The sequence below is a fragment of the Lithobates pipiens genome, unplaced genomic scaffold, assembly GCF_037356315.1.
Source record: "Lithobates pipiens isolate NorthernLeopardFrog02 unplaced genomic scaffold, aLitPip1_a1.2 Scaffold_16, whole genome shotgun sequence".
NCBI lineage: Eukaryota > Metazoa > Chordata > Amphibia > Anura > Ranidae > Lithobates > Lithobates pipiens.
Window position 1 is genome coordinate 405,971,077 of NW_027507748.1, and position 26,223 is coordinate 405,997,299.

The 26,223-nt window shown below is 40.8% G+C and overlaps 1 protein-coding gene across 3 annotated transcripts in view; it reads right to left on the bottom strand.

The window, feature by feature from the left end:
* The window catches only part of KSR1 (kinase suppressor of ras 1), a 229,413-nt gene that overhangs the window by 66,236 nt on the left and 136,954 nt on the right, over positions 1 to 26,223 (bottom strand). For 2 of the 3 annotated variants that reach the window (XM_077482404.1, XM_077482403.1), the window contains exons 1-5: positions 13,325 to 13,434; positions 10,460 to 10,543; positions 8,195 to 8,256; positions 7,812 to 7,918; positions 7,443 to 7,611 (exon numbers count right to left, since the gene is read on the bottom strand). In XM_077482404.1, coding sequence (XP_077338530.1) covers positions 7,443 to 7,611; positions 7,812 to 7,918; positions 8,195 to 8,256; positions 10,460 to 10,543; positions 13,325 to 13,362 — 460 coding nt within the window. In that variant the 5' untranslated portion in view covers positions 13,363 to 13,434. Of the gene's footprint in view, positions 1 to 7,442; positions 7,612 to 7,811; positions 7,919 to 8,194; positions 8,257 to 10,459; positions 10,544 to 13,324; positions 13,435 to 14,868; positions 14,874 to 17,231; positions 17,689 to 26,065; positions 26,214 to 26,223 lie in introns of those variants that run through there. The other variant, XM_077482405.1, reaches the window with a different exon arrangement.

Below are 26,223 nucleotides of genomic sequence, written 5' to 3' on the forward strand. Positions count from 1 at the left end.
TCCTCCTACAATCTAGTAGACACACTGGAGGTTTGCAATAGGTACCCAGAGAAACTGCCCAATTTACTTGACTGTCCTTACATAGCCCTATCGGACACCAACTGTGTGCAAATTTTTTCCTTCATGAAAAGTAAAAGGCAGACGCACAACTTTGATCAACCAAAATATTTCTGCAGTTTATGACAGGACCATGAAGGTTGTAGCTGGGCCTCCCATGGATATCTACCAAACCCTAGGCTCCTGCATTTGTTTGCATTGCTCTTACAATTAACCTGCCAGGAAGCTGTAATTGCACTGTTTTTAAGGGATGCATATCCAAGGCTGACATCCTTATCCTGGCTTTACTACTTGGTGAGTTTCACACCTGAGACACCTGACATGTCAAAACGTATTCTGGGTCAGCAACTTACCAAGTAGTGAAGCATTGATAAAGGAAGACATTGCTGGAGCACGCACCTTCAAAAGCAGGTCATCGATGGAAGGTTCCATTGTTCTGCCCTCCCAAATTGGCCATACTGTGCTATATGCGTTTATGGAAAGGGCACCAAACTGGAAGCTCCTTTGGGAACAGGGGAGATGCAAAAGTTCAATGTAATGTACTGTTCAGTGTACTGTATGTGGAGTTTATGTAAAATGACTGCAGAATAACTGTGCTATATTAAAAAAAAAAAAAAAAAAGTAAAATGGATTAAAGCAATATTTGAGATAAAACAGAAATGATCAGCATAACATTATGACCACCCACCATAACCCATCATGGCACAAACTCCACTAGACCTCTGAAGCTATGCTGTGGTATCTGGCATAGAGCGGTTTTCAGCAGATCCCTTAATTCAGTGGCAGCTGGTGCTCCAATTTTTTGGGTGGCCCCCATCAAAGGGCACGGGTGGCTTCCCCGGCTTGTCCTCCCGACCAATCCGGTCACTTCTCCTCCCGGTCAATCCAGTCTTAGGACCCACTTCCTGTTCTGGTTGGCCAGAAGGAGAAGCAGGTAGACCATATCGAATGTTGATTTTCTTATGTCACAAGTATTTTTGCTCACTGCATCCCAAGCCAATTTGAGCCTCAGGCTCCAATCATGTGCTAAAAAAAAAACAAAAAAACCAAAACAAAAAAAACAACATAAACAAAAAACACACCTCGTAACAATCTATGCTTCTAGCTCCCCGCTTGGAGATTACGAGCCGGCGCATAGAGATTACGGACCTGGCTGCTGCTGCTTTAAGTTCTGTAAATTGTGAGGTGGGACCTCCAAGGACTGGGCTCGTTTTTCCCAACTCATCTGTTCTGCAGAATTTGGAGACCAAACACCTCAAGCTCACCTTCTTCCATTGCTCTGTGGGCCAGTTCTGATGTAGGGCGTGACCATTGCAATTTCTGTGGACATGGGTCAGCAGCTATGCAGCTCCATACACAAACAACTGTGTTGCGCTGTGTGTTCCGACACCTTTCTATTGGAACCAGCATTAACTTTTTCAACTCTTCTATTGGATGGGACTAATGTGGATGAAATATTAAAGCAACATTTAAGCTTGCTCTGTGCAATCCTTATCTTCTGGGGTCCTCCATCAGCGCTACAGCTCCTCCTCTTCAGCAAGTGCCCTCATGGAATCTCGCCCTGTCTGCATCTTTTAATACCAAGCAGGTGGCTCAGCCCCAGCCCCAGCCCCCGCTCGCATGGCAAAGCATTTGATTGACAGCAAAGGGAGCCGATGACTCCCACTGCTAACAATCTGCCCAGGTAGGAGGAATACAGCGGTCGGATCGGATTGGGTTTAGGCAAGTATAATGAGGGGCTGTGAGGGATTTTACAGCACAGAAGGTTTTTCACCTTAATGCATAGAATGCATTAAGGTGAAAAACCTTAAAGCAGAACTCTGGGCAAAAAATGTTTTACATGTCCTTGTTGCTGATCTCCTACCTTCACCAACTTGGTTATCCATGTTCTTCTGCGCTCTGTAGTTCCTCTGTAATAGGCTGCTGAACTTGCCGAAAAACCGTTATTGCCTGGTGACTTCCTGTTTGTAAGAGCGCTCGCTGCTAGTCCTCCCATAAGCTCAAACAGCGGTCTGACATGCCCATTTGAGGTCCTCTAAAAGCAAGCAGGGAGTTCCATTTTCTGTAGTGGGCAGAAGGGGTCTCAAAGCCCCCCACCTCGGTCTGTGCCGCCCCTAGGAGGAGGTGTCCTCTCTCCTCCCTCCTCCTCTGCACCCTGCCAACAATACACCCCTCCACTCCCTCCTGCTATCCCATGGAGAGCGGGGATTATCAGAAATCACTTGTATGACACAGCGGGGATGTCCCGCTGTGTCAGGTATAGTATATGAGAACACCGATTGCTGATGTCCCGCCTCCCGCTGTTATTGGCATAGAGCGCTGTCAATCAGCAATCAGGGTTTCAATTTCTGATAATAATCACCGCTCAGCACTGGTGGACACTGACTATCAGCACTGGTTTGCATTTATATTAAAATTCTTTGTTTTTATAAAGCTGGTAACCTATCATACCATGTGTTATGTATGGCTTGCTGGCTGCAGAATGAGAGGTGTGATTTATGTTGAAGTGGGCTTGTTCACATTTACATGTACTAGCCTAGTGTACCCTCCCACATTCATTGCAATCCCAAGATTCATGAGAAATGTAGGCTGATTACAGTTAGAGAGAGAGAAGAGGATGTGATGCAATTTCTGTTCTAACACCTCCTACCTGCCAGAAAAGATGATGCATTTTTGGAATCACAGAGCTGACTTCCTGAAAATTCAATCACACATCTCTCTTAAACGGTAAGAAATTTCATAAATGTGGTAACTGTTTAGTGTGTGTGTGTGTGTGTGTGTGTGTGTGTGTGTGTGTGTGTGTGTGTGTGTGTGTGTGGGGGGGGGGGGGGGGGCGGGGGGGAAGAGTGTACTAATACACACACATGCACATTTAAGGGTCTTCAGTTTTCATGGTTCCACTATAAATTGTATGAACACTGACTGCATAACACACACACAGCCCGTGAAAATTTCTGGTAAATAATTTTCCACTTCTCAATCTGCAGAACAGTAAGGGATGACATGAGCACAAAAGAATTTCTGTAATGCAGCGAAAAAAAAAAAAAAAAAACACCCCCCAAAAAATACTGAAACACGTCACATCAAATGTAGGTCTTATTTTTTCCAGACAAAAGTTGACTGAACTTCAGTGCAGCAATATGTAGGACAGACCAAGAATCTGTTTGTCTCATGTCAGTGAATGAGTGAGGGGTTTGCACAGCTGCCAAGGGATAAAGTCAAACAGCCATTGCTTTAACTTGCTCCATTATGCTATTTTTACTTTGGCATCTTGCTGTAATAAATATGTAGCATAAAATTAACTACTCACACCAGTTTTAGGCCCCTTTCACACATGTGGAACGTATGTCTGTATTTCATCCACCAGTTTGCGGATAAATACGGACATACATGCATTCCTATGGGATAGCGCGTGTCTGCGGATGAGCTTCCGCAGACACCCGATTTCGTCCGTCTCCGCAATGGTCTGATTCTGCAGACGGAGGAAAATCCTATTTTCCTATCCGTCTGCAGAGCGGATCGGAAGAACACGGACAGACGGTCCGTGTTCATCCGATCCCCCATAGAGGAGAGCGGAGAGCTGAAAGGGCGGTCCCTGCACAGTGTGCAAGGACCACCCTGTCACCTGCCGGCTCAGCGGAGATAAACGGAGCGATCCCCGCTGAGCAAGTGGATCATCACAGGGCAGATCATTACGGAAAAAACAAACAAAAAACAATTATAACAAAAACATAGGGTAGGTAGAACTAAGATACTATCCCTGAACATTGTACTTGCATTTCCCGAATGCCTTTACATTTTGTTTTCTTGGTAAAAATCAATAAAAATGGTTATTTGAAAGAGAAAAAAAAAAAAAAAAAAAAACTCTCTGTGATCTTTTATTATCCAAAGAGCGAATAAGCTACAACTTTCATGCAGAAAAGTTCAGATGTTTCAGACTTCACTGGCTACAGGTCTACTCCAGATTGTAAATTCGGAAAGCAGAATGACAGCACCTTTGAAGCCTAAGCAGCAACAGAAGCTAACACATAGCCTTAGGCAGGCCATACATGGTGCAAATTTCTTTCCTGCAACCATAAATTTGCACAATTTCCCCATCAACACAGACAGTGCTGACGGGGGAGTTCCTCCTGCCGAGCAATTGTCTGCTCCCAGCAGGGGGTGGGGGAGGGTGGTGGGAGCCATCCCACTAATAAAAGACAGTGATTATTGCTAGCGGCTATAGCAGCCCTTAGCAATATTTTAAAATTAATCCAGCAGGCTGGTTGTACCAAATTTGATCAATTGATCAACTTGGTACATTCAGCCTGCTCACACATGGTACGAATCTCAGCAAGTTACTGCTGTTCACACTGAGTGCAACAGTTTGAGGCTTTGTTTTAGTACCTTTATAGCACCAACATACATCAATCAGCCATAAAATTAAGTTCACCCACCATAACCCATCGAGCCATGACTCAACTAGACTTCTGAAGGTATTCCTGTGGTATCTGGTACCAAGCCATCAGTAGCAGATCCTTTAAGTCATGAGGTGAGGCCTGCATGGATTGGACTTGTTTTTCCAGCATATCCCACAGATGCTCGACTGGATTGAGATTCTGGAGAATTTGGAGATCAAGCAAACACCTCAAACTTGTTGTAGTGTTCCTCAAACCATTCCTGAATTCATCAGATCAGGCCACCTTCTTCCATTGCTTTGCGGTCCAGTACTGGTGCTCTTGGCTGTGGATATGGGTCAGCATGGGCACTGACTGGTCTGTGGCTACGCAGCTCCATACGCAACAAACTGCGTTTCAGCAAGTTTATTTTTAGCAATCTGAGCTACGGTAGCTCTTCTATTGGATTGGCCTACACGGACCAGCCTTTGCTCCCCATGTGCATCAATGAGCAGTGGCCGCCCATGACCTTGTCACCAGTTTTCCCTCCTTGGACCACTTTTGGTAGGATCTGACAACTGCAGACCAGGAAAATCCCACAAGAGTAGCAGTTTTAGAGTTGCTCTGGCCCAGCCATTACAATTTGGCCCTTGTCAAAGTTGCTCAAATTCTTATGCTTGCCCATTTTTTTCAACAGATCGACTTCAGGAACATGTTCACTTGCTGCCAAATATATCTACACCCACTCAATTTTATTCACTTTACCTGTCAGTGGTTATAATGTTATGGCTGATTGGTGTGTTTTTGCATATGCTGTTTATAAAAAAAAAAAAAAAAAAAAAAAAAAAGGTAGATGTATCATGCTAGGATAATGAAAACAACTAAAAATACCCCCCACCACCACTCATGGAAAAAAATTGACTGTCCAGGTTAAAAAATTCTCAAAGACACAACACACTCATTCATTTTGCTAATCTTTGATTTTAGATACTCAGGCTTGCAAAACAAGTTGTATGCAGAATAAAGATGGTAGATATTGTTCATGACCACTGGGAACAAGCCATGATAAACGTTCACATATTTCTTCATACACAAACAGGGCACAAAGACAATTTTGTAAACGCCGGTTGTGCAATGTTATTTGCCTAGTACAAGGTATGTTAGGAGTTAACACCCTATTTGGCTAAAGCTGTGTTCATATGGATTAAAGATTACAATATATAATTCATGCTGCATGCACAATTACAGAAAGGGTTCATTATTAAAGAATAAGACATACAGACTGTAGCTGTATTTAGTGCAGCTGGTTATCCCTTAGTCTTGCTATTAAGACTGCACTCTCACCTTCCTTACTGCCAGAAATCTCAAGAACTATTGTTTGGGACACATGAGCAACAATGGCATTTAAGATGCAAGTTAGGCAAGCAATCCATCATAATTATTTATGGCAAATACAGGGTTTATACATTTAAGCCTTCCCTTCTTAAAGGGAATTTCCAGAGAACAGCTATAATACTCCTGGTGACTGCTACTGTACATATGACCAGAATCAACCCCATTTTACAGAAATACCTACTAGTTAGCTCACCACTTCATATTTTACATGCAGTACGTCTGCAAATGACACTCCTTCAAAATGGACCACACCTTGCCAGCGGTATAATATCCAAAAAGTTGTGTTTATTTTGCCAGTGCAAAAGGATGTGGCTTTTACAGTTTCTTACAAAGGGGTAGAGGGGTAGAGTTAGGTCTCTAGTAGGAGGAGAGTTTTACTTAAATATGGAAGACTGCGCTATATATATATATATATATATATATATATATATATATATATATATATATATATATATATATATATATATATATATATATCTCAATTTTAATAGTAGGGCAGACATTTTACTGGGGACAAATACAACCCAAGTTGAATTCAGTCAACAAATGGATAAAAACTAGATTTTACACCTTTATGTAAAAAGGTATATGCTGTTTTAAAGGCGTCTTTGCATATGTATCAGCACATGCTGTAAGGTAGGTGCATGAGGCTTTATCAAGTTAACAATAGACTAGCTAAGCAAACATTTTATTTTAAACCTCATCATTCATTGCAACTAGGCTTGGAAAACAGTTTTTACTCATTTGCATGCCACCAACATTATTTCTTGGGTCTTCAACAAATACCTGTAGACTATAGGAATATGTGCACTTGTGGCATGCAATAGGAACTTGTAGCATTGGGGAAGGTACAAAAAAAACAAGGCATGCAAGGCCAAAGTTACTAGCATAATTTGAAGCCTTTCGGTATCCTTATACTTTTAAGTGACCCTGTCACTACAGGGTCACTTCTGCACAAGAGGCAACCTATAAAAGAAGAGGCAATATGCGTACCTTTCCTGCAGTCCATGTGTTAATCAGCTGCTGCAAGTAAGCTACATTTTCAGGTGTGTAGAATACCTGCTCCCTTATACTGGCTAGTAAGTTACTACAGAAACATGCCACTGTGGGGGAGCCCACCTGAAGTGTTGAATACCTACAGCTCTGCAGGGAGCAGCAAAAGCGACAGTTTTTCAACATGTGGGCATCCAGAAAGGCAAGTATATTGCCTCTATTTTTACAGGCTGCATTATGTGTTGCAATGACCTTGTGGATTTTCTTCCTGTTCTTGTCTTTAATATTGTGTCTGTATGTCCTTCTCAATATATCATACTGACTAACAGCACAACTTACAAACAATAAAGTGTCTATTGCATCAAAGGAACCAACAGTTCGGATTTTTGTGGATCTGAAAATACTAAGAAGCGGCCACACATTTAATTATTGAGGCATGTGGACACCATAAAAGCAAGTTTTTTCCAGCCCTAATTGCTGAGCAGAAATGTTTTAAAATGTGGGCTCTTGCAAACATCTTAATATTAAAATGATCATATACTGTATTTTCAGGCTTTAAATAGGCTTTAACACAGTGTAAGCATTTTTATTTTTATTTTTGGGTTCACCATCATATGTTACCTGGAAAATTGAAGCGACTGTCTTTGAGCCCCATGGGAGAAGGGTTTGGTGGTGTGATTGCACTGGGAGGATTTGAGGTCTGAAAAGGTGCTGGAGAAGAAGGTGTTGAAGAAGTAGTTGAAGATGGATTGCTGCTTGAATCCAAGTGATTTATTGCTGGAGGGTGTTCCTGCAAATCAAGGTTATGAATGTAATGAGAATGAAAGAAAACTAAGAGAGTAAATAAGTCATTAAAAAAAGTTGAGGGGTGACCGCTTAGGTCAGTGACACCTAGATGGTAGACCGAAAACAACAATGCAACAACTGTTTTAGGAGGTGCTCTGTTCCGTTCCCTATGGGCATGAACATTTTACTACAAGACTGCAATACCTTTTTAGTGAGAGCTTTGGGCAGAGTTCCAAATAGTGGTTCTGGCGGTCTGTCCACCTGGTTGTTAATATCTGATGGGACAGATTCCGTTCTTCTTATTTTTGGTACTGAAAATAGAAACAAAGATGACCGTTTACTGAACTGTCTTACAGACCTATTTTTTTTACAACATACAGCAAGGACATAGACGTGTTAGGTACCCATAACCAACCAACCAGAATCCATCTTACACAGGTCTGACATAAAAAAATGTTCACTACAATAGGTTAACATGGGTTACTGCTTTTAGCACTTAATCTTCTGCTGCTTGCACAGTTTATTAAGGTGTTGGTCATTAAAACAAAATTATGTAGTATTAGGTAAATCAAAAGAGTGTTACTTACAAGGAAGAAATGATATTCTACAAGGAGGTGCTTCTTTTGTACATTTGTTATGGCATTTTAACCTGAAAATGTAAAATTCAATATTTGAAAAATACCAGCAAAACTGAGTTTTACCTATTTTGGTAAACATGGAGAACAGTACAAAGAACAGAATTCTCTTCATCAGTTGCTGTAGAACTTTAGCATTCTTAACTATATCAGAGTGGGGCACAAGGCTAGCACTCTTTAATGTGCCAAAAACAGGCCAATGTGAGAAGAAAAAAATAAACAAACAAACAAGAATTGAAACTGACAATAGGAAAATGAAGGGGTTTGTGCGATATTGGGATAAGGTTCATAATATTCTGCCGACACCCACGTACACCCAACATGTTATGGCGAGTAAATATACATGTACAAGTCTTTATAGGAAAAAAACTAGAGTAATTTTAACACAATGCCAGATTCCATATGTTCTTACTTTGATAATCCTCATATCCTTGTATGATGATTGACCAGCAGTTATTTAAATACAGACACTAGCCTACAATTGCATTCATGAAAACAAACTACAGTAATTTGCCGGACCTACCTTAATGACCAAAAAGCTTCTCTAAATGGAGTGTGCCCCATTAACAGACTCATTTAAGGTATGTTTAGCGAACCCAATAATGTGAGAACAAGGTGAAGGTTTGGGTAGGACTTAAAGGCGACATTCTCCTTTTGAAAAATATAATAAATGCACATGTTTTTGCAGGTAAAAAAATTGTATTTATTTTTTTCCTAAAGAACCTGCAGAGCATTGCACCCATGATTAACAGATTTTGGATGCAATTTCCAGCTCCTGCAGACTCTCAGTATATAGCTTTGTGCTCATACTTCCGATCCAGGCAGGCAGTTCAATGAACTATGAGGCTGCTCACCAGCACCCTTGCAGTTCACCAAGAACTACAAGCCATCAATGGCTGACGATACTTGAAGTCTTGAGGAAACTGAATGAATGATGTGCCCATTTAGGCGGAGCCCTGCACAGCCATGCTGTTTTCAAATTGTGACAGTGGATGTGGGAAGAAGATCCCTGGTCTCCTGCCACAGGGAGGGGGGAGAAGTTGCAGATGCTGGAACATGTTATATGTTCCACTCTAAAAAATGGGTGTAACACGTTCCAAAGGAGAACTTATCCTTTAAGGCTAGGTTCACATGCATGTGGGTGTGTGACTGCCTGCAAAATTACATGTATTCCTGCACCATAAAACACGCTGCTGTTTAGCAGATGTGTGGGGTGTCAATTCTTAAAATCACCCCCATGCATCGAAAACCATGGAGCAGTTTCTCATGCGCAGAAACACACAGCACCATACTGTTTCCATGCGACTGCAGTTTCAGTAAAGGATCAGGGACCTTTACCTTGTGTTTCACGCATGTACAGAATCCTATTCAAATGAATGGGCTCATGTGCCTGTGCAAACGGGGCTGCAGGGGAGCCACATGTGAATCTAGCTTTAGTGTTTCACATTGAAAAAAAACAAATAAACATCTACTATAGGAAAGCTGACATGATTTCCACTGGCAAGGCAAGAGTAGTAGACTAAACACAGCTAGCAGATACTACCCTCATCAGCCGACTTCCAGTGTTGTAGGAGTGAATGGCAGCTAGTACTACAATGAAAAGTTGTGCTGCTCATCCAACACCTTTTGCACTCTCAGCCATTCAAGGAGCTCACTACACTTCCACAATGCATCACGTCCTGTGAATGGTCAGAGGAGATACTGTCATTCAACTGCTCCTCCTCCAGTGACAGAAAGCAATGCATTGGGGCAACAATAATTAGTAGTAGTTCTGTGAATGACAGGGAGGACAGGAAAGTGGCAAACTTTTCTCTCTAGCAGCCGATGCACAGCACCAGAAGATAGCTGCTCAGGTTAGTATCCCTCAACTGTGAGTAAGCAATGAAGGGAATTTTTTTTCGACATCAAAAACCACAGCCTGTAGGTAATGGGACACGCAGCATTACAGATAACCAATGTGTATGGTATCTGGAGAAAAATATACCCCAAAAAACAAAACGTCAGCTTACATATCTATCACACATGTAGCAGCAGTAAGAAATAAAAATCCCACAAAATTGATTGGATACACATTAATGGGATTTAGCACAGCAAACATCTGCCATATAGCATATACATCATAAAAGAAAGTCTGTGTGGTTTCTCATAATGCCTTTATGTGGAATCAAAAAAGGACTTGCATTAAATAAACCATGAGAGTCAATAGATAAAACTCACCTGCAGTGCTTACATTTCACTCCAAACATCATACTTTTTTGACAAACATGACATATTTGAGATAACCAAGATTTTGTAGAAAATCTGTAAAAAAGAAAAGGACCTAATTTACTAACTTTAAGCCTGTGGCAATAAAAGTAGTTATGCAAATTACTACTAAACTGCCTTTAGAGTCTGTGTACCACTTTCCCACTCCATTAACACAATAAATTATTCAGGTGTGAGCCTTTTAACATACCACCCATCTACAGTTTATCGGGCTTCCAACCAGCAGTGGAAAGAATAATGAAGACGTGCAAAGAGCATTGAACCAAAACAGTCAATTCTATTTTAGTTGACTTCAGATTAGTCGTTGAGTGCTTGCTCAACAGATTACCGATTACTGCCCTGTGTTTGTTACTTTACTGAATAAGCCCACAAGGACAAAGTACAGAAGGGGGCACCAGAGTGCAAAAAACATATCTTTTATAGTGAATATCCACAGAACGTATACAGAAATTTCGAGAACATCTAGATTTTGTGCCAAACTTCAACATTTACCTCAAGCAATCGGCTATTTCAACAAAGCAAAATGCAGCACCAAGGCTACAACTGCTTGTAGATGTCCAGCTTTTTTCAGCTGCCCCTTCAAGGACCAGATTTCCCCATTCCTGGGGGTCCACAGCCTTGGACCGGTAAAGCACCCAGCCGGAACCTTGGTCTGAAAACTGCACAGGGTTCCGTATCTGCAGGGTCCAGCACCAAAAGGTTATATTACAGCGATTTCTCAAGAGTCAATCATCCGCTGAAGCGAGGCCCGGATACCAATCATCTTAGCACAATGGCTTTCCGACTGGAACACCAATCTCTTTATCCCAACAGGGAGCCTTCCAGAATCTGGTAATTGTGCAGAGAGCTGCACATCAGTGACCATCACCTTCGACACCAGCGGAAAAAAAACACGGAGGCTTCCCTACGGGGGTGGGGTTATACAGAGGAGGATTTCCTGTCTTTGACTGCCAGTGTACATTCACCTGGCGTACAACCCACGTGGTCATGATTATTAAACCTGCTTTGTGTCCCATGATGTATGAAAAAAAACAAAATAGTATTATTATTATACAGGATTTATATAGCGCCAACAGTATGCGCAGCGCTTTACAACACGAGGGCAGACAGTACACTTACAATACAAATCAATACAGGAGGGATCGGAGGGTCCTGCTCGTTAGAGCTTAAAATCTAGAAGCATTGCTTTTCTCTGAGTTTGCACAGTCAGGCATGCCTGTATAGTGCACTTCACTACAATAAAGGATCTGTAAGTTACACGGATATTAAAAAAGTAAGCAAAGCAGTGCTGCTGACTTCTAGTAGCTTTAGCTTTGTGCTAGTATTAGAGTGCGTCTCAGTCAAGTCATTCCTAATGATCAGCAGTGATGAGAAGAAATTGTATTTCCTTTTTTTTAAATTCTGGATGAAGCTGTAGACATCTGAAAAGCTGCGACAAGAAGTAAAAAGTTACCAAAAGCCACTGGGATTCTAAAGGGTGCAAAGAACCTTCTGACTAAATTATGTTAGAACCAAGTTAGATCAGATGGACAAAGGCCAACATTGATTCTTTAAATATGTAATATTATGTAAATTTTAAACATTTATACCAACTAGCTTTAAAATTTAGAATGTAGAAAACAAGGACGTAGCTGTAATAACGGTTTACTATCCTTCATATTATATCTATTATACTATGCTTCATGAATTATGACAGAATTGCATGTTTGAAAAGTCTATATTTTATATGGTCTGACTATGGCCCAGAAAATGCCCTGTTAAGGGCTTACCTAAATACTGTAAATGGAAGCCTGGTGCATTGCCTGGCTAGCTCGGTTCTAGTCTTCTAATGCTCTATTGGTCCTGACAAGGGGGAGATAATGTCAAAGGGGATGTTTGAGTCAGGGGCAGCTTGTGTGAGAACAGACCAACTCCTCTGATGCATACAGCTAATGCCACAGGTGTCTTACACTTCTAAAGAACATAGCACCAGAAAAATGGGGCACTCCAATGGTTTAACGGGACCAGGAGTGCCACTTGATCTGTAGCTGATTAAAGTTTATATTTCAATCCGTTTAGCGTTTTTTTAACAGAACAAAGCATATGTTATATATATATATGTCTCACTTGCAAAGAGAACAAAGAAAATATAATTGAAAAAAGTGACCATCTCCCACGAATAGAGAAGGGTGCATTACATACTTGTCAGTAGCAATTTTTATTCCTATAAAGCACATCCCGTGAGCAGGTCAGATATCACATTAGTAAAAGCACCCGTTATATAGCATGTGCAAACCATAAACTGTAATCTATCAAGGACAAACAGGCCATACATGTGATAAAAAAAAAAAAAAAAAAAAAAGGTATAGGTACTCCTTTCCTTTAACAAGTGGCACTAAGGCACCACTGCATACTTTAAATGTTCATTAGGATACAGTCAGGTCAAATCCAACAGAAGAGGGAAGAGTTAGACAAAGTGAAGAGAAAATAAAGAAAAGAGATGGTGTCCTAGTAGCCCAAGAGATAAGGAGGTCCAGATCTTTTTTTTTTTTTTTCCAACCCGCTGTTTGAAAGAAAAAAAAAAAAAAAAAATGACTACTGTATGGCCAGCTTTAATTAAGGTCTACAATTAAGATCTACAATTAAGACCTTGTCTTAATTGTAGACCTTAACCTCTATTGTAGACCTTTAATTAAGGTCTACAATAGATCTATTTTTTTAAGCAACTCTATCTAGCCGTGTGTCATTTTAAAGTCTGCTAAAAGGGGACTTTTACATTTACTAACACCTTGGACACAATAATACAAAACTAATGTTCAAATAATAATCAAGCTTTACCTATGCGTTACTGAAAGCCCTATATCTCGCCGTACCATCTGTGGTGATCCTTGAGGAGCATCTGCAAGAAAGGATATAGACCAAACAGACCTATTACTTACACTGGTAAATAAAACAGCCATTTCACTGTGACATTGTACATAGTTGTAAATAACCATCTCAACACAGCAAATGTAAAGTGCATGTGCGCCTTGCGAGGTATATCTTATATACATGTACAGCTAGGACTGTGATGCCGCGTACACACGATCGGAATTTCTGATGGGAAATGTTGGATGTGAGCTTGTTGTCAGAAAGTCCAACTATGTGTATGCTCCATCGAACGTTTGCTGATGGAATTTCCGCACACAAATGTTTGAGAGCAGGCTTGTTGTCAGAAAGCCCGATCATGCGTACACAAGTCCGTCGCACAAAAGTTTGCGCATGCTCTGAATCAAGCAGAAGGAGCCGCACTGGCTATTGAACTTCTTTTCTCGGCTTGTTGTATGTGTTGTACGTCACCACGTTCTTGACGTTTGGAATTTCCGACAACATTTGTGTGGCTGTGTGTATGCAAGACATGTTTGAGCCAACATCCTTTGGAAAAAAATCCACGGTTTTGTGGTGCACGGGGCATTAGGTTGGGTTGCAATGACAATGGAAACTCCTCTAATGGAGCTGCTATAGACAAGATATGAAGTTTTACAGATTACGGCAACAAATATTAGTTGAATGGTAATGGAAATAACAGGATATATAGAAGCTTTGGCAGAAATTTGTTTTTCATTGGCCACTATTCAAACTTTGAAAAAGCTAGGACAGTAATCAGTTTTTATAGATAAAATCTGCGAAAGTTACATATTGTATATGTCATGAAACAATGAATAAAACATTTAATGCAATATAGCAAAATTTTTCACAATACTTCAGTTGATACTACTGGAGTATTACTATTGGGGTTGAAATAATATGATTTATTGTACCAGGTGAATAGTCAGAGGTATGGATACGGATATTAAGGGTACGGATATATACGACTATATATTAATACCTCTGACTATTTAGCGGGTACTATAAACATTATTATTTTAACCCTCTTTGGTTTCTGCTACAAGTGATACATTAGTTTTGTTTTCATTTTTATTTAGAATTACAATATAGAACTAATCAGAATAACGACAGCATGTTTAGAATTCCCATGGTTCAAGCATTTGCGCTGTAAGCAATTAAATTACAACACTAATGGCTCCCAATTCTGATCCCTTTACCTGGGATCATTTTAGAATTATTGAGTGCAGAAAAAAATGCTTTGCAAGGTAAAACACAGGCATGCACAGCGATAGGAGGGTTGCTTCATCCAAAAGAAAAACAGAACAAATATATATATATATATATATATATATATATATATATATATATATATATATATATATATATATATATATATATATATATATATATATATATATACACACACACACATACATACATATACACACACTATTTATATATACATGCTGAATTGCATTTCACGTCATCCATATATGTAGAGTTTGATGGCTTACCAAACCTGCAAAACACAAAAAAGAAAAGGTTTTAGGCTACAGACAAGCATATACATTTTAAAACCTTACATTGCACTGGTCAATTTCCCCTCAAATTTGTCCCTCAAAATTCCAAATGGTATACGAGATTTATGCCCAAATGGCACTGCATGGGCACTCCTAATCTGTTATAGGACCCCTGCCCTAACACAATGACATATCTGTAGCAAGAACCTGGTAAACCTGGCAAACATGCTGTTTAACATTTTTCTCTACATCCTATTAGGCAAAAGGGATAAGATCCTATGATACTGGGTGTTAACTGCAATTTTGATCTGTTTCAATAATAAAGGGTTTGGGAAAAAAAATGTGAAAGATCCCTTATGCCATGTACACATGGCCCGACTTTGACAGCAAAGGTCCGACAGAGTGATTCCAGACAATTCGATCGTGTGGGCTTCATTGGACCTTTTCTGTCGAAATATCAGATGGACTTTAGATTTAGAACATGTTTCAAATCTTTCCAACGGACTCGAGTCTGGTTGTAAAATCAGTTTGTCTGTATGCTAGTCCGTCGGACGAAAACCAACGCTAGGGCAGCTATTGGCTACTGGCTACTGGCTATGAACTTCCTTATTCTAGTCCGGACGTACATCATCACGGTTGAATCCGTCGGACTTTGGTGTGATTGTTTATGGCCAAGTCCATTCGTTTGGAAAGTCTGTCGGAACTCTGCTGAAAAGTCAGTCGGAAAGACCGTCGGACCTAGTCTGCCGGAAAGTTTGGTCATGTGTATGCAGCATTAGAGCATGTAACACATTGCTATTATTACGATTCCTTCTAAAATTATTGCAATTAAATAGATGGTTTGATGGACAGGAAAGATTACAGCAAGTACCTGATAAAGGCTAAAAAGCTTCAAATGTGCTTCACATCCATTTGATTTTTTGTTATTTTTTATTTTTTTTTATTTCTGATATCATAGATTTTGCTGATGGAAATATCAAGTGTGTCAGAAATATTTTTTAAGGGGCTGTAGAGAAGATAAACTGATTTGTACAGGGGGTTGTAATAGCAGTGATCTCTTTCAGTCTCGTGCAATCTAGTTTATTTATTAACCCTTACAAACCACTTCACTACAGGTACACCTATAATAAGGCTTACCTGTAGCTACTGCACAGTTTAGGAGATATCCCCTGTATCAGCATGTGTCGACGTCATCGGCACATATGCGCACTGAAGCAACAGCTCATTTGTGGCGTTGCTTCGGCTGACATGCCGTTACCAGCGGCTCACGCACGCAAGCACGGGAGTGACGTCATCACAGCTCCGGGTCAATCACAGCGCCGGAGCGATGCTTAGAAATAACTCCAGGAGACAGGTCTCTGAGCAGAGCAATGTGTCGGGACCACTATGCATACTAGCTCATTATGCCTTTGCCTTGCAGGTTTATTTTTTATTTTTTGTGTGTTTATAACCACTTTAAAGGCAAATAGACTGCAAACTCTGCAAGTGTCTCCAATCTAATACTCCACTCCAATCTCTAACATCTCCTATGTTTGCAGTCTTCTAAAATCACTTGTAGGATATCCATAGACTTAGACCCCTGTCACACGGGCACCTCCGTAAAGCGGAATCCGTTCGCCCAGCGGGGGATTTCTCTGCTGATCCCTGCTGAGCAGGTGGGGGATAGGTCTGTGTCTGCTCTGCTATGCAGAGTGCACACAAACCATCCCACTCTCCTCAGTGGAGCAATCGGATGGAAATTGACTGCATGTCCTCTTCCATCCGATCCAACATTTTGCGAAAAAGGATTGAAAAACAGACAGACCTGATTGGATCGCCCGTGTGAAAGGAGCCTCAGATCGCCTCCTGTTTCACACCTAGAATATCGGACAGCTTTCTGTAACATTGCATTCACTGCATTTTATGTGCCATATTTTGGTGATGCAAGGGAGCACGTGAGGCCCTCTGCATCAAAAAAGTTGGCCACCATTGATCTAGAATTTGGCAAGCTCTAGAGATTCTATGGGTTCCTAACTTAGAAGCCCTTTATAGAACAAGCTGCCTAAAAATCCAATAATTCCAAACTAGTTGTAACATTACAAGGGCTTACAAAATAACATTTCCAATGAGAATAGCTATACTGAGTAGTCGATTACTGTCAGCTTCAAATCGCCATCTCCTTTAACTATTGTATCTAGTGTTTCTCATACAATTAAAGCAACCGACTAATATTTTTCAATTCTGAGACATACCCAGAAGATGTGAAATAGAGTATCTCATTCGTCATAAAAAATTAAACATACATACAGTGTGATAACAATAGTCTGATCAAAGCGACAAAAAAATTTAAAAACTCAGAAATAATCATTTATACCTACTTTAAAGGTGGAACTTCATCTATTCTGTTTCCAAGCTGGGATTCATGTGATTTGCTCCTTTTAAGTGTTGAAAAATTAGGCAGCAGCTGCTGAAAGACTTTGCGGCTAGGTGGAGGTGGTGTCCGAGGAGGCTTTAACTTCATTTGCCTCTTTGACATGGGTGTGGTGGGTGGAGTTATTGTAATTCCATGAGGAGTCCTCAATGTTAGCCTATTGCTTGGTGTGGAAGAAGGGAAAGGATCCTGGAAGATCTCATGACAAATATAAGGTCCATGGGGTTCAGAAATAGGGATGGCAGACACTGATATTGAGCGAGGCTGATGGCTGTTGGCCTTTGGAAAAGGAGTGTTTAAAATCCAAACTGCCCCCACCGGGGATGAAAGGTCAGAAGGAAGTTGGGAAGAACTTTCCTTGCGGTTTTCATGAGGATTCCATAATGTTTCCTTCATATCACCACCTAAACAAATATAAATGACAGATAAATTATTTCACAAATGCTATTAGAGTAAATTAACCCAAATATCCTGCCCATCAGTATATTTGGGATTTGCATGGAAACTAGAAGACAGATCTTTGATTTCTGTAATGCCTACTACATTAGATGTTAGAGGTTAAAGTGAACTATTAATTCAACAGAATGTTTGGCGTATCATTTAAAATAAATATTTAATCATAATTAAAAAAAAAAAAAAAACGAACAAGTATCCTTTGAGGAAATTCCCCTCCCTCTTCCCACCTGACCTAAAGATACCCTCCCAAAATCCACAGCCATGTGAAAATATGAGTACACCCCATTTTTTCAACACATTTGAACAGGCAAACAAATAAATCTCAGCTATCGATAAAGGTGATATACTTGAATAAGTGACACATATAATTGACCTGGTGTATCTAAAATGACCAAATATGCACATTTGCCATAAGGAAAAATTAAGTACACTCCTGCATTTATCTCTATTTAAAATTTATACAATTAGAAACCAGTGTCCAATGGCCAAGGATTAGAACCTTCTCGAGGAGCAGTTGAAACCAGTCTTGAATAAACCTCAGACATCTGGCTCTGGTGTTCTCTTTGCGGTTGACATACATCATGTAGCTATCTACAGCCTCTAAGAAAGTTATAGAAGCCTGTAGGTCTAGGAATGAATTTCAAAAGCTCAAAAAATGAGTTGAAATGATTTCATTGCAGATAGCATAAATATCAAACCATGAATAAAGAAGCCAATATTGCTAGTGTGCAGTCATCCATTCACTCAGGGGAGTTTGGAGTTGCTTTGCTGCTTCAAGGCCTGGGCAGGTCACAGTCCGCAAGTCAACTACATTTGGCATCACATTAAAGTGTGCTTGATGAGACTGAGGTAATTTGTCCAAAAGTTGAAGTTTAATCATAAAATGGATCTTTCAGCAGGATAATGATCTAAAGCACACTAGCAAATCCACCAAGGAATGGCTCTAAAGGAAGAAAGAGAGAGGGTTATGGATGCCCTATTTAAAGTCATGATTTGATTTTCATTGAAATTGTGCAGGGGGTGTAGAAAAACAATTCATGCAAGGAAACCCCAAAAATTTTGCAACTGAGGGAACTTTGGATGAGAGTCAAAAAATTAGTGAGTTGGGGCAATACCACCTTTTGATGCCAGAGATTTAGTTACTTATCCCCCCTACCCGTAAATGTTTACATCTATTGATATTTTTATTAAATAAATGGCTGAAAAGGCATTTTTTTCTTGTAACCTTAATAAATTATAGCATCTTTATTTGCAGACTCCGTTGGAATAAATATATGTTTGCCTGGTCAAATATATTGAAAACGTGAACAAATTTCCATTGGGTTTCAAGGGCAAAAGTTTTTTTTTTTTACCTTACTGCATTTCATGCAGCAAGATAAAAAAAAAAACCTTCTGCATACTGCTCCCCCCACAGCCCCCTTAAATACATACCTGAGCCTGATCTTGATCTAGTAATGTGCAGCTCTCTCTCCCCTAATTGGCTCAGAGACCGCAGCGGGAGCCATTAGCTGACACTCAGTCAGTGACGAGGGACCCGGGGGCAGGGCTGAGCCCTGCTCTGTGCGTCTTGCATGAGTGCCCCCATAGGAAGCAGCTTGCTATGAGGGCACTTCTCGGTGGGAGAACAACATGTTTGTTGTTTTAATCACTTTTGTGTGGTCTCGGTTGCCGCATTTCTTCCCTCACTTCCTACTTTCACAAGAGACACCGTGGGAAGCGGGACCCATAAGAAGCTGTATCAGTCAAACTCCTGTGAGGAGGAAGCAGGGGAGTGGCTTGTATAGTGTAGTATAACTTTAAGAATTGTCTCACTATATTTCACTGTGACAGGTTTACTATTAATTTTTGACAATATATTTTTAGACTTTGCTGCCTTTATTCATTACACTTACGGTAATACATTTTACCTATTTATCTAGAACCTATCGGCATGAAACCTAAAATGGTACCACTTCACTTGACCTACAGCAAATGGATCACTGAAACGGCTGCAAAGGATTTTTTTTTCCTCTATACATAATTGCTCAGTTTTAGAAACAAGATTTTAATTGCATACTGTAAGAATTTCCTTTAAATAGACTGTTGCAACTCTCTTAGGAAATCACATACTTAATTCAATGGAGTCCATTAGTTTGCTATTAAAGTGTCACATGATCCTAAGATACAGTGGGGTAAAAAAGTATTTAGTCAGCCACCAATTGTGCAAGTTCTCCCACTTAAAGATGAGAGGTTTGTAATTGTGAGCACAGTTAGACCTCAGCTATGAGACACAAAATGTGGAAACAAATCCAGATTTGGAAAGAATACAACTGTAACTACAACTGCTTCGGGAAGGTCACAGTTCATTAGAGAGCATACCTTAGCAAACAGCATTTAAAAGACCAAGGTTATGAAAACAAGTCCAGCGTAAAGTAGTAGAGAAATATTCCATACTTTGGATATTCTCCATAGCAATATAAAATCCAATAGCCATCATCATACTGCGGCAGGTTGACTCCCCTGCTAGAATCGGTGTACGTTTGCCGCTTTAAGAGCAATAAGGGGCGCCCGTGGCATGACGCCAGAGCAGATGTGCGTGGCCACCAGCTGCGATGTCCGCCAGCCACCCGCGATCGCTCCTCAGAACCAGAATAGAGATCTGTCAATTTAAACAGACAGATCCTCGTTCTGACAGGCGAATAGAGAGAGATCTGCTGTTCCTAGTGATCAGGAACAGCGATCTCTCTCCTCCTTCAGTCAGTACACTGCCCCCCGCAGTTAGAAACACCTCCCTAGGGAACACTCAACCCCTTGATAGCCCCCTAGTGTTAACCCTGTCCCTGCCGGTGACATTTATACAGTAATCAGTGGCGATTTTTAGCTCTGATCATTGTATAAATGTCACTGGTCCCAAAAATGTGTCAAAAGTATCCGATCTGTCCACTGCCATATCGCAGTCCTGGTAAAAATCACAGATCGCCGCCATTAGTAGTAAAAAATAAATGAATTAAAAAAATGGCATAAAGCTATCCCCTCAAGTCCAACTTATTAGTGTGATTATATGTCAGTATTACATTGTATATCTCTGTATGTTGTGGTCGTTCAGGTGCTTATTTACTAGTTTTTTGAAACCATCAATGCTCCCTGCTGAAACCACTGCCTGTGGTTCTAATGTCTCCAATTTACAAAAATTTTTGCTATGGGACACTGCTGACTTTATTCTGCTGACATAAAAGGGGAACTTGCATGCTGTCAATAGCAGGAAAAAATTTCAATAGAGTGAGTGAAAATCCATAACAGAGCTGTTGCATGTTAGAGCCACTCGTGCAGCAGTATCAGACTGGTGGAGTTGGCTAAAGCACAAATACCAATTGTCATGCCTCCTTTCCATGGCAATATGTTAAAACAGGAGGAGGAAAGCAGATAAGGGGGGCATTATTTATTATTATATATATATATATATATATATATATATATATATATCGATAGATAGATCGATAGAGAGTGTGAAGAGTGACAAATCTAAAATGGAATATGACTACCTCTAAGTGATCTGCCATAAACATGGCACTATATTTGAATAGCAAGTTTAAAATGTCACCTTTAATGATTATGGTCATGCGAATATCATAGGTGTCCATAAAAAGGTTCTCCAGTGCCCTATTGTGAATGACAAATTCTCACATATGTAACCACACTGTACATGTCTGCAATATCCTCAGACTCTACAGTGTAGAGGTCACATTACTGAAATATAGCTAAATGTTACTTATTCTTTTGGGTTTCTAAATTCACTTCCGCTAAATAAAGAAGAAAGAAAGGGGGAAGTATTTGCTCTTATCTCTTTTTGTTTGTTCTAGGCATAGGTCTCTGCCATTTACTATGGACAGGGGTGTGTTTCGTATTGATTTACGCTTTCCCTTCTTTTCATGAAGCTTAGATACATCAACTACCAATGAGTGTGTGGACATCTTGTTAAGAAATGCAAGATTAGTTCTATATCAGGGGTAGGCAAACTTTTGAGCACAGTGTGCCCGAAACTTTTTTCAAAGAAATTGAGCGTGCCGATTTTATAACAAAAACGTCAGCTTGACACTCAATCACGAAAAGGATTTTTTATAATTTAAGTGCTGTAAACTACTTTAGTAGTGAGAAATAAACATCCTGCACTCTTACGCCTCAGATCAGCCCCAATTCATGCACCTTCACACCTCAGATCACTGTCCTCCCAGGAAATCTGTTTAACCACTGTAACCCCCTGCACATCCGCCCCACCACTGTAACCCCCTGCCCATCCGCCCCACCACTGTAACCCCCTGCACATCCGCCCCACCACTGTAACCCCCTGCCCATCCGCCCCACCACTGTAACCCCCTGCCCATCCGCCCCACCACTGTAACCCCTTGCACATCCGCCCCACCACTGTAACCCCTTGCACATCCGCCCCACCACTGTAACCCCCTGAACATCCGCCCCACCACTGTAACCCCCTGCAAATCCACCCCACCACCGTAACCTCCTTGCTCTTCTGTCCCACCACTGTAACCCTCCTGCTCATCTGCCCCATCAATGTACCCCTTTTCTCACTTGTCCCATCACTGTACCCCCCTACTCTTGTCCCACTGCTGAAGCCCCTTCTCAGCTCTTTCACCACTGTACCTCCTACATCTGCACCAACGCTGTGGCCTTCTGCTCTTCTGTTGCACCTCTGAACCCCTCCTGCTTATTTTCCCCACCGCTGTACCCTCTTCTCATCTATGATATGCAGAGTGGTGAAAGGAAGCAGAGATGAGCCACATCTACCTGTCCTACCACACTCAGCCATCTGATTCAACGCTCCCATCCAGCCCACGTGCTTGTATGTGATGTCACTCACACGCATATGGAATGGATGCGCAATGATGAGCTCAGGTCAGGGACATTTTTTTGAAAGCAGTGGGCCTGTGTGCAGGATCATAGGTTGGACCCCCGCAGCTGAGAAAAAGTGGTTGGCTGTGATTTTCATTGCGCTGAATACTGGCTGTGGCTTAAAGGGACACAGAGTGCAGGGGTTCAGTAGTAAGTGATACATAGGTTCAGGAATAATTTCAACAAAGTTCCCAACAGCTCAACAGTAATTGCACAAACTGTCAACTGTTTGTGGCTCTCTCAATCACAGCGAAATCCCTTCTTTCTGAGATTGGTAGTGGCAACCAAGCGAGTCATTTTCCTCCAGATGGTGGGCGGGCCTAGCAGGACTGTGATTGGTTTTAGTGACCAAGACGGTCGTCCTCCTGCTGGAAACAGGGACCGCCCCACCTAGCAGAACTGCACCCAATCTCTTCCCCATCAAAAAAGCTGCCAATCGCAACTACAGCAAAGTTAGAGAACCAAACAATGTTTCCCATCGTTTACAATGTGTGGGGGCACAGTGCCTCCCCCTCAGTGCAGGTGTGGTGTGGGGAATTCTGAAATTGGAATGCATTAGTGTCTCACTGACACTTCCTAGCCCTGCTTTGCTGATGGGGAGGGAGCCGAGTGCCGGAAAAAGAGGCTTTGCGTGCCGTTTGGTGCACCAGTGTCGGGGGTTGCCTACCCCTGTTCTATACAGAAAACAAATGCTCTTGGTTCAAGTTCTACTTTGACATTTGAGAAGTAAAAGGCACTTAAAAATGTAGGTTACATCAAAACTTAATATTTCATATCGGTGTCTGGGTTTTAGGACTGTGTTCATTACGGTAAGCCTTTAGAGTTATTTTTACATTGAGGGGGAAATATCAGGTGATCCTGGCATTCCTCCTTTTTATCCCAATACAACCTGACCATGCCAAGCATGAAGGCAGATCTGTACTGGTGTGGTCAGTTTACATGCCATGCAAACTGCTTGAAGTAACACAATGCCGTGCCTATGCACAGCATACCTGTATCCTCCTATAGTCAGTTTGGCTGCCACACGCTCTGTCCTCCTCTCTGCTGCGAACTACTGAGACAAGGTGTGTGTGTGTGTGTGTGTGTGTGTGTGTGTGTGGGGGGGGGGTTTGGGAGATGCTGCCAGAGAGGTGCGAGGGCTACATGAAATGGCCCATTCAGCCCCCGAGTCTTGTGTTTGACACATGTGCATTAAATGGTAGTAGGATGTGGCCATTCCATGGTCTGTAATAAAATATTATGGAAAATGCAACGGAGCATGAGAGGAAGTGACAAACTGGAAGGGGAGGGCATAGACAACATCTTCATATTCTACAGGTGCATCTCAAATAAAATTGAATTTCATCAAATAGTTCATTTATTTCAGTAATTCAATTCAAAAAGTGAAACTCATATTCTATAGACTCATTACACACAGTGATATACTTCAAGCATTTCTTTATTTTCATGATTATGGCTTACAACTAGTGAAACCCCAAAATTCAGTATCTAAGAAAACTAGAATATTGTAGACTCATGGCGTCGCACTCTAATCAGCTAATTAAGAGCCATAGATTCACAAGAAGTGTACTTCAAGAGCCACCACACACAAACGTAACCAGGACATGGGCTACAACTGTCCCATTCCTTGCGTCAAGCCACTCCTGAACCGTAGACAACGTCAGAAGTGACTTACCTGAGCAAAGGAGAAAAAGGACTGGACTGTTGCTCAGTGGGTCCAAAAGTCCTCTTTTCGGATGACAGTAAATTTTTCATTTCATTTGAAAATCAAGGTCACAGTGTCTGGAGGAAGAGTGGAGAGAAAGGCACAGAATCCATAGTTGCGTGAGGTCCAGTGTGAAGTTTCCACAGTGATGATTTGGGGAGCCATGCCATCTGTTGGTGTTGGTCCACTGTGTTTTATCAAGTCCAAAGTCAGCGCAGCCCTCTACCAGGAAATTCTACAGCACTTCATGCTGCCCTCTGCTGACCTCAGCAGTGCCGCAGGCTGATCACTTCCATGCCACACTGCATTGATGCAGTAAATCATGCAAAAGGAGCCCCGACCAAGTATTGAGTGCATACTATACTACATGGACTTTTCAGTAAGCCAACATTTCTGTATTAAATTTTTTTTTTTTTTTATCTTATGCAATATTTACATTTTCTGAGATACTGAATTCTGTGTTTTCACTAGCTGTAAGCCATAATCATCAGGATTTAAGGAAAGAAATGCTTGAAATATATCACTCTGTGTGTAATAAATCTATATAATATAGAAGTTTCATTTTTTGAATTGAATTACTGAAATAAATGAACTTTTTGATGATCTAATTTTTTGAGCTGTACCTTTATATTATGGAAAATGCAACAGAACATGAGTGGAAGTGACAAACTAGAAGTGGAGGGCATAGACGCCATCTTTATCTATAGTGGATAATGCCACTACAGATACTATTTTGACACATGTAAACCATGCAGTGACTCGTTAAAACACTATTATTTTTGGCACCACTGATGAAGATTTTTCCTAGAAGCGAAACATGTTGGGATTTTTTATTTTGTGTTGGATAGGTTAGCATACGGTTATCAAGGGTGGCACTGATTCCCATATCCCTGTATCCATAGTTAAGAGCTGAAGCCTTTCTTTCAGTAAAATTGGAGCACAATTGTGTAGCCCCTTTATGTCTGTAATATTGTTAATTCATCCCAGAGGGATTTATGTGCAAATATATACCTATCTTGACCATTGGATAAATAGCCCTTTACCCAGATACAAGCAATCTTGGGATGTTGAGTCATTTGAGGTCTCGGTGCCCCCCCTTGTAAGAGCACATATACAGTCGGTACATTTTTAACAATACTACTATATGATTTTGCCTAGTGGCAGTAATGCGTGGGAGTGAGTATTCCCACTTTTCGCAGTCATGCAATTTCGCCACATATAGGTGGAGAAGTATACATTTGTTGTATATATCAGGATTTGATTAATTTTGATTATTTAATCTCTTTTGCTTCAGCTTCTAATGTACACTATGAGAAACTTGCACTGTGCAATGAAATTAACAGTATTTCTGTACAAGAGGAGCCTGTGCAACTGGGTTCAGCTTTAACACGTGGGCTTATTTATGGACATAAAATCCAATATCCAAATGCAACTAGATCTCTTCATTTACCAAGCTGAATATTTGAGAATCTGATTAGGATCCTTCCCTTAGCACATCGTCTGTGTTGTTTGCATGGTCTTTGATACCCTACTACTATTATTCACCCCCCAATGTGTATTTTTTTTTATGTCTGGATCCCAAGCAATAAAGCAGTATTAGTGTGCGTTGTGTCTTTAGTCAGTAAAATTTTATGTTGGTACTAGATAACAATTCCTTTTAGCATTGATATGGCCAACTGTTTGTAGCAATCCCAATATATTTTACAAATGGATGATAGTGTAAAATGCTTTACCTGACCAGGCTAGTTTCTTTAAACAGGTAAGAGCCCCATTCAGCCTAGAACACTCTTCTGTGCTGGCTCCATATCTCTTCATGGTCTCTTTCACTTTTAACTCATTCATCTCCAGTAAGGCATCTAGTGTTAAATCTTCAGGTATTTTCTGCAAAATA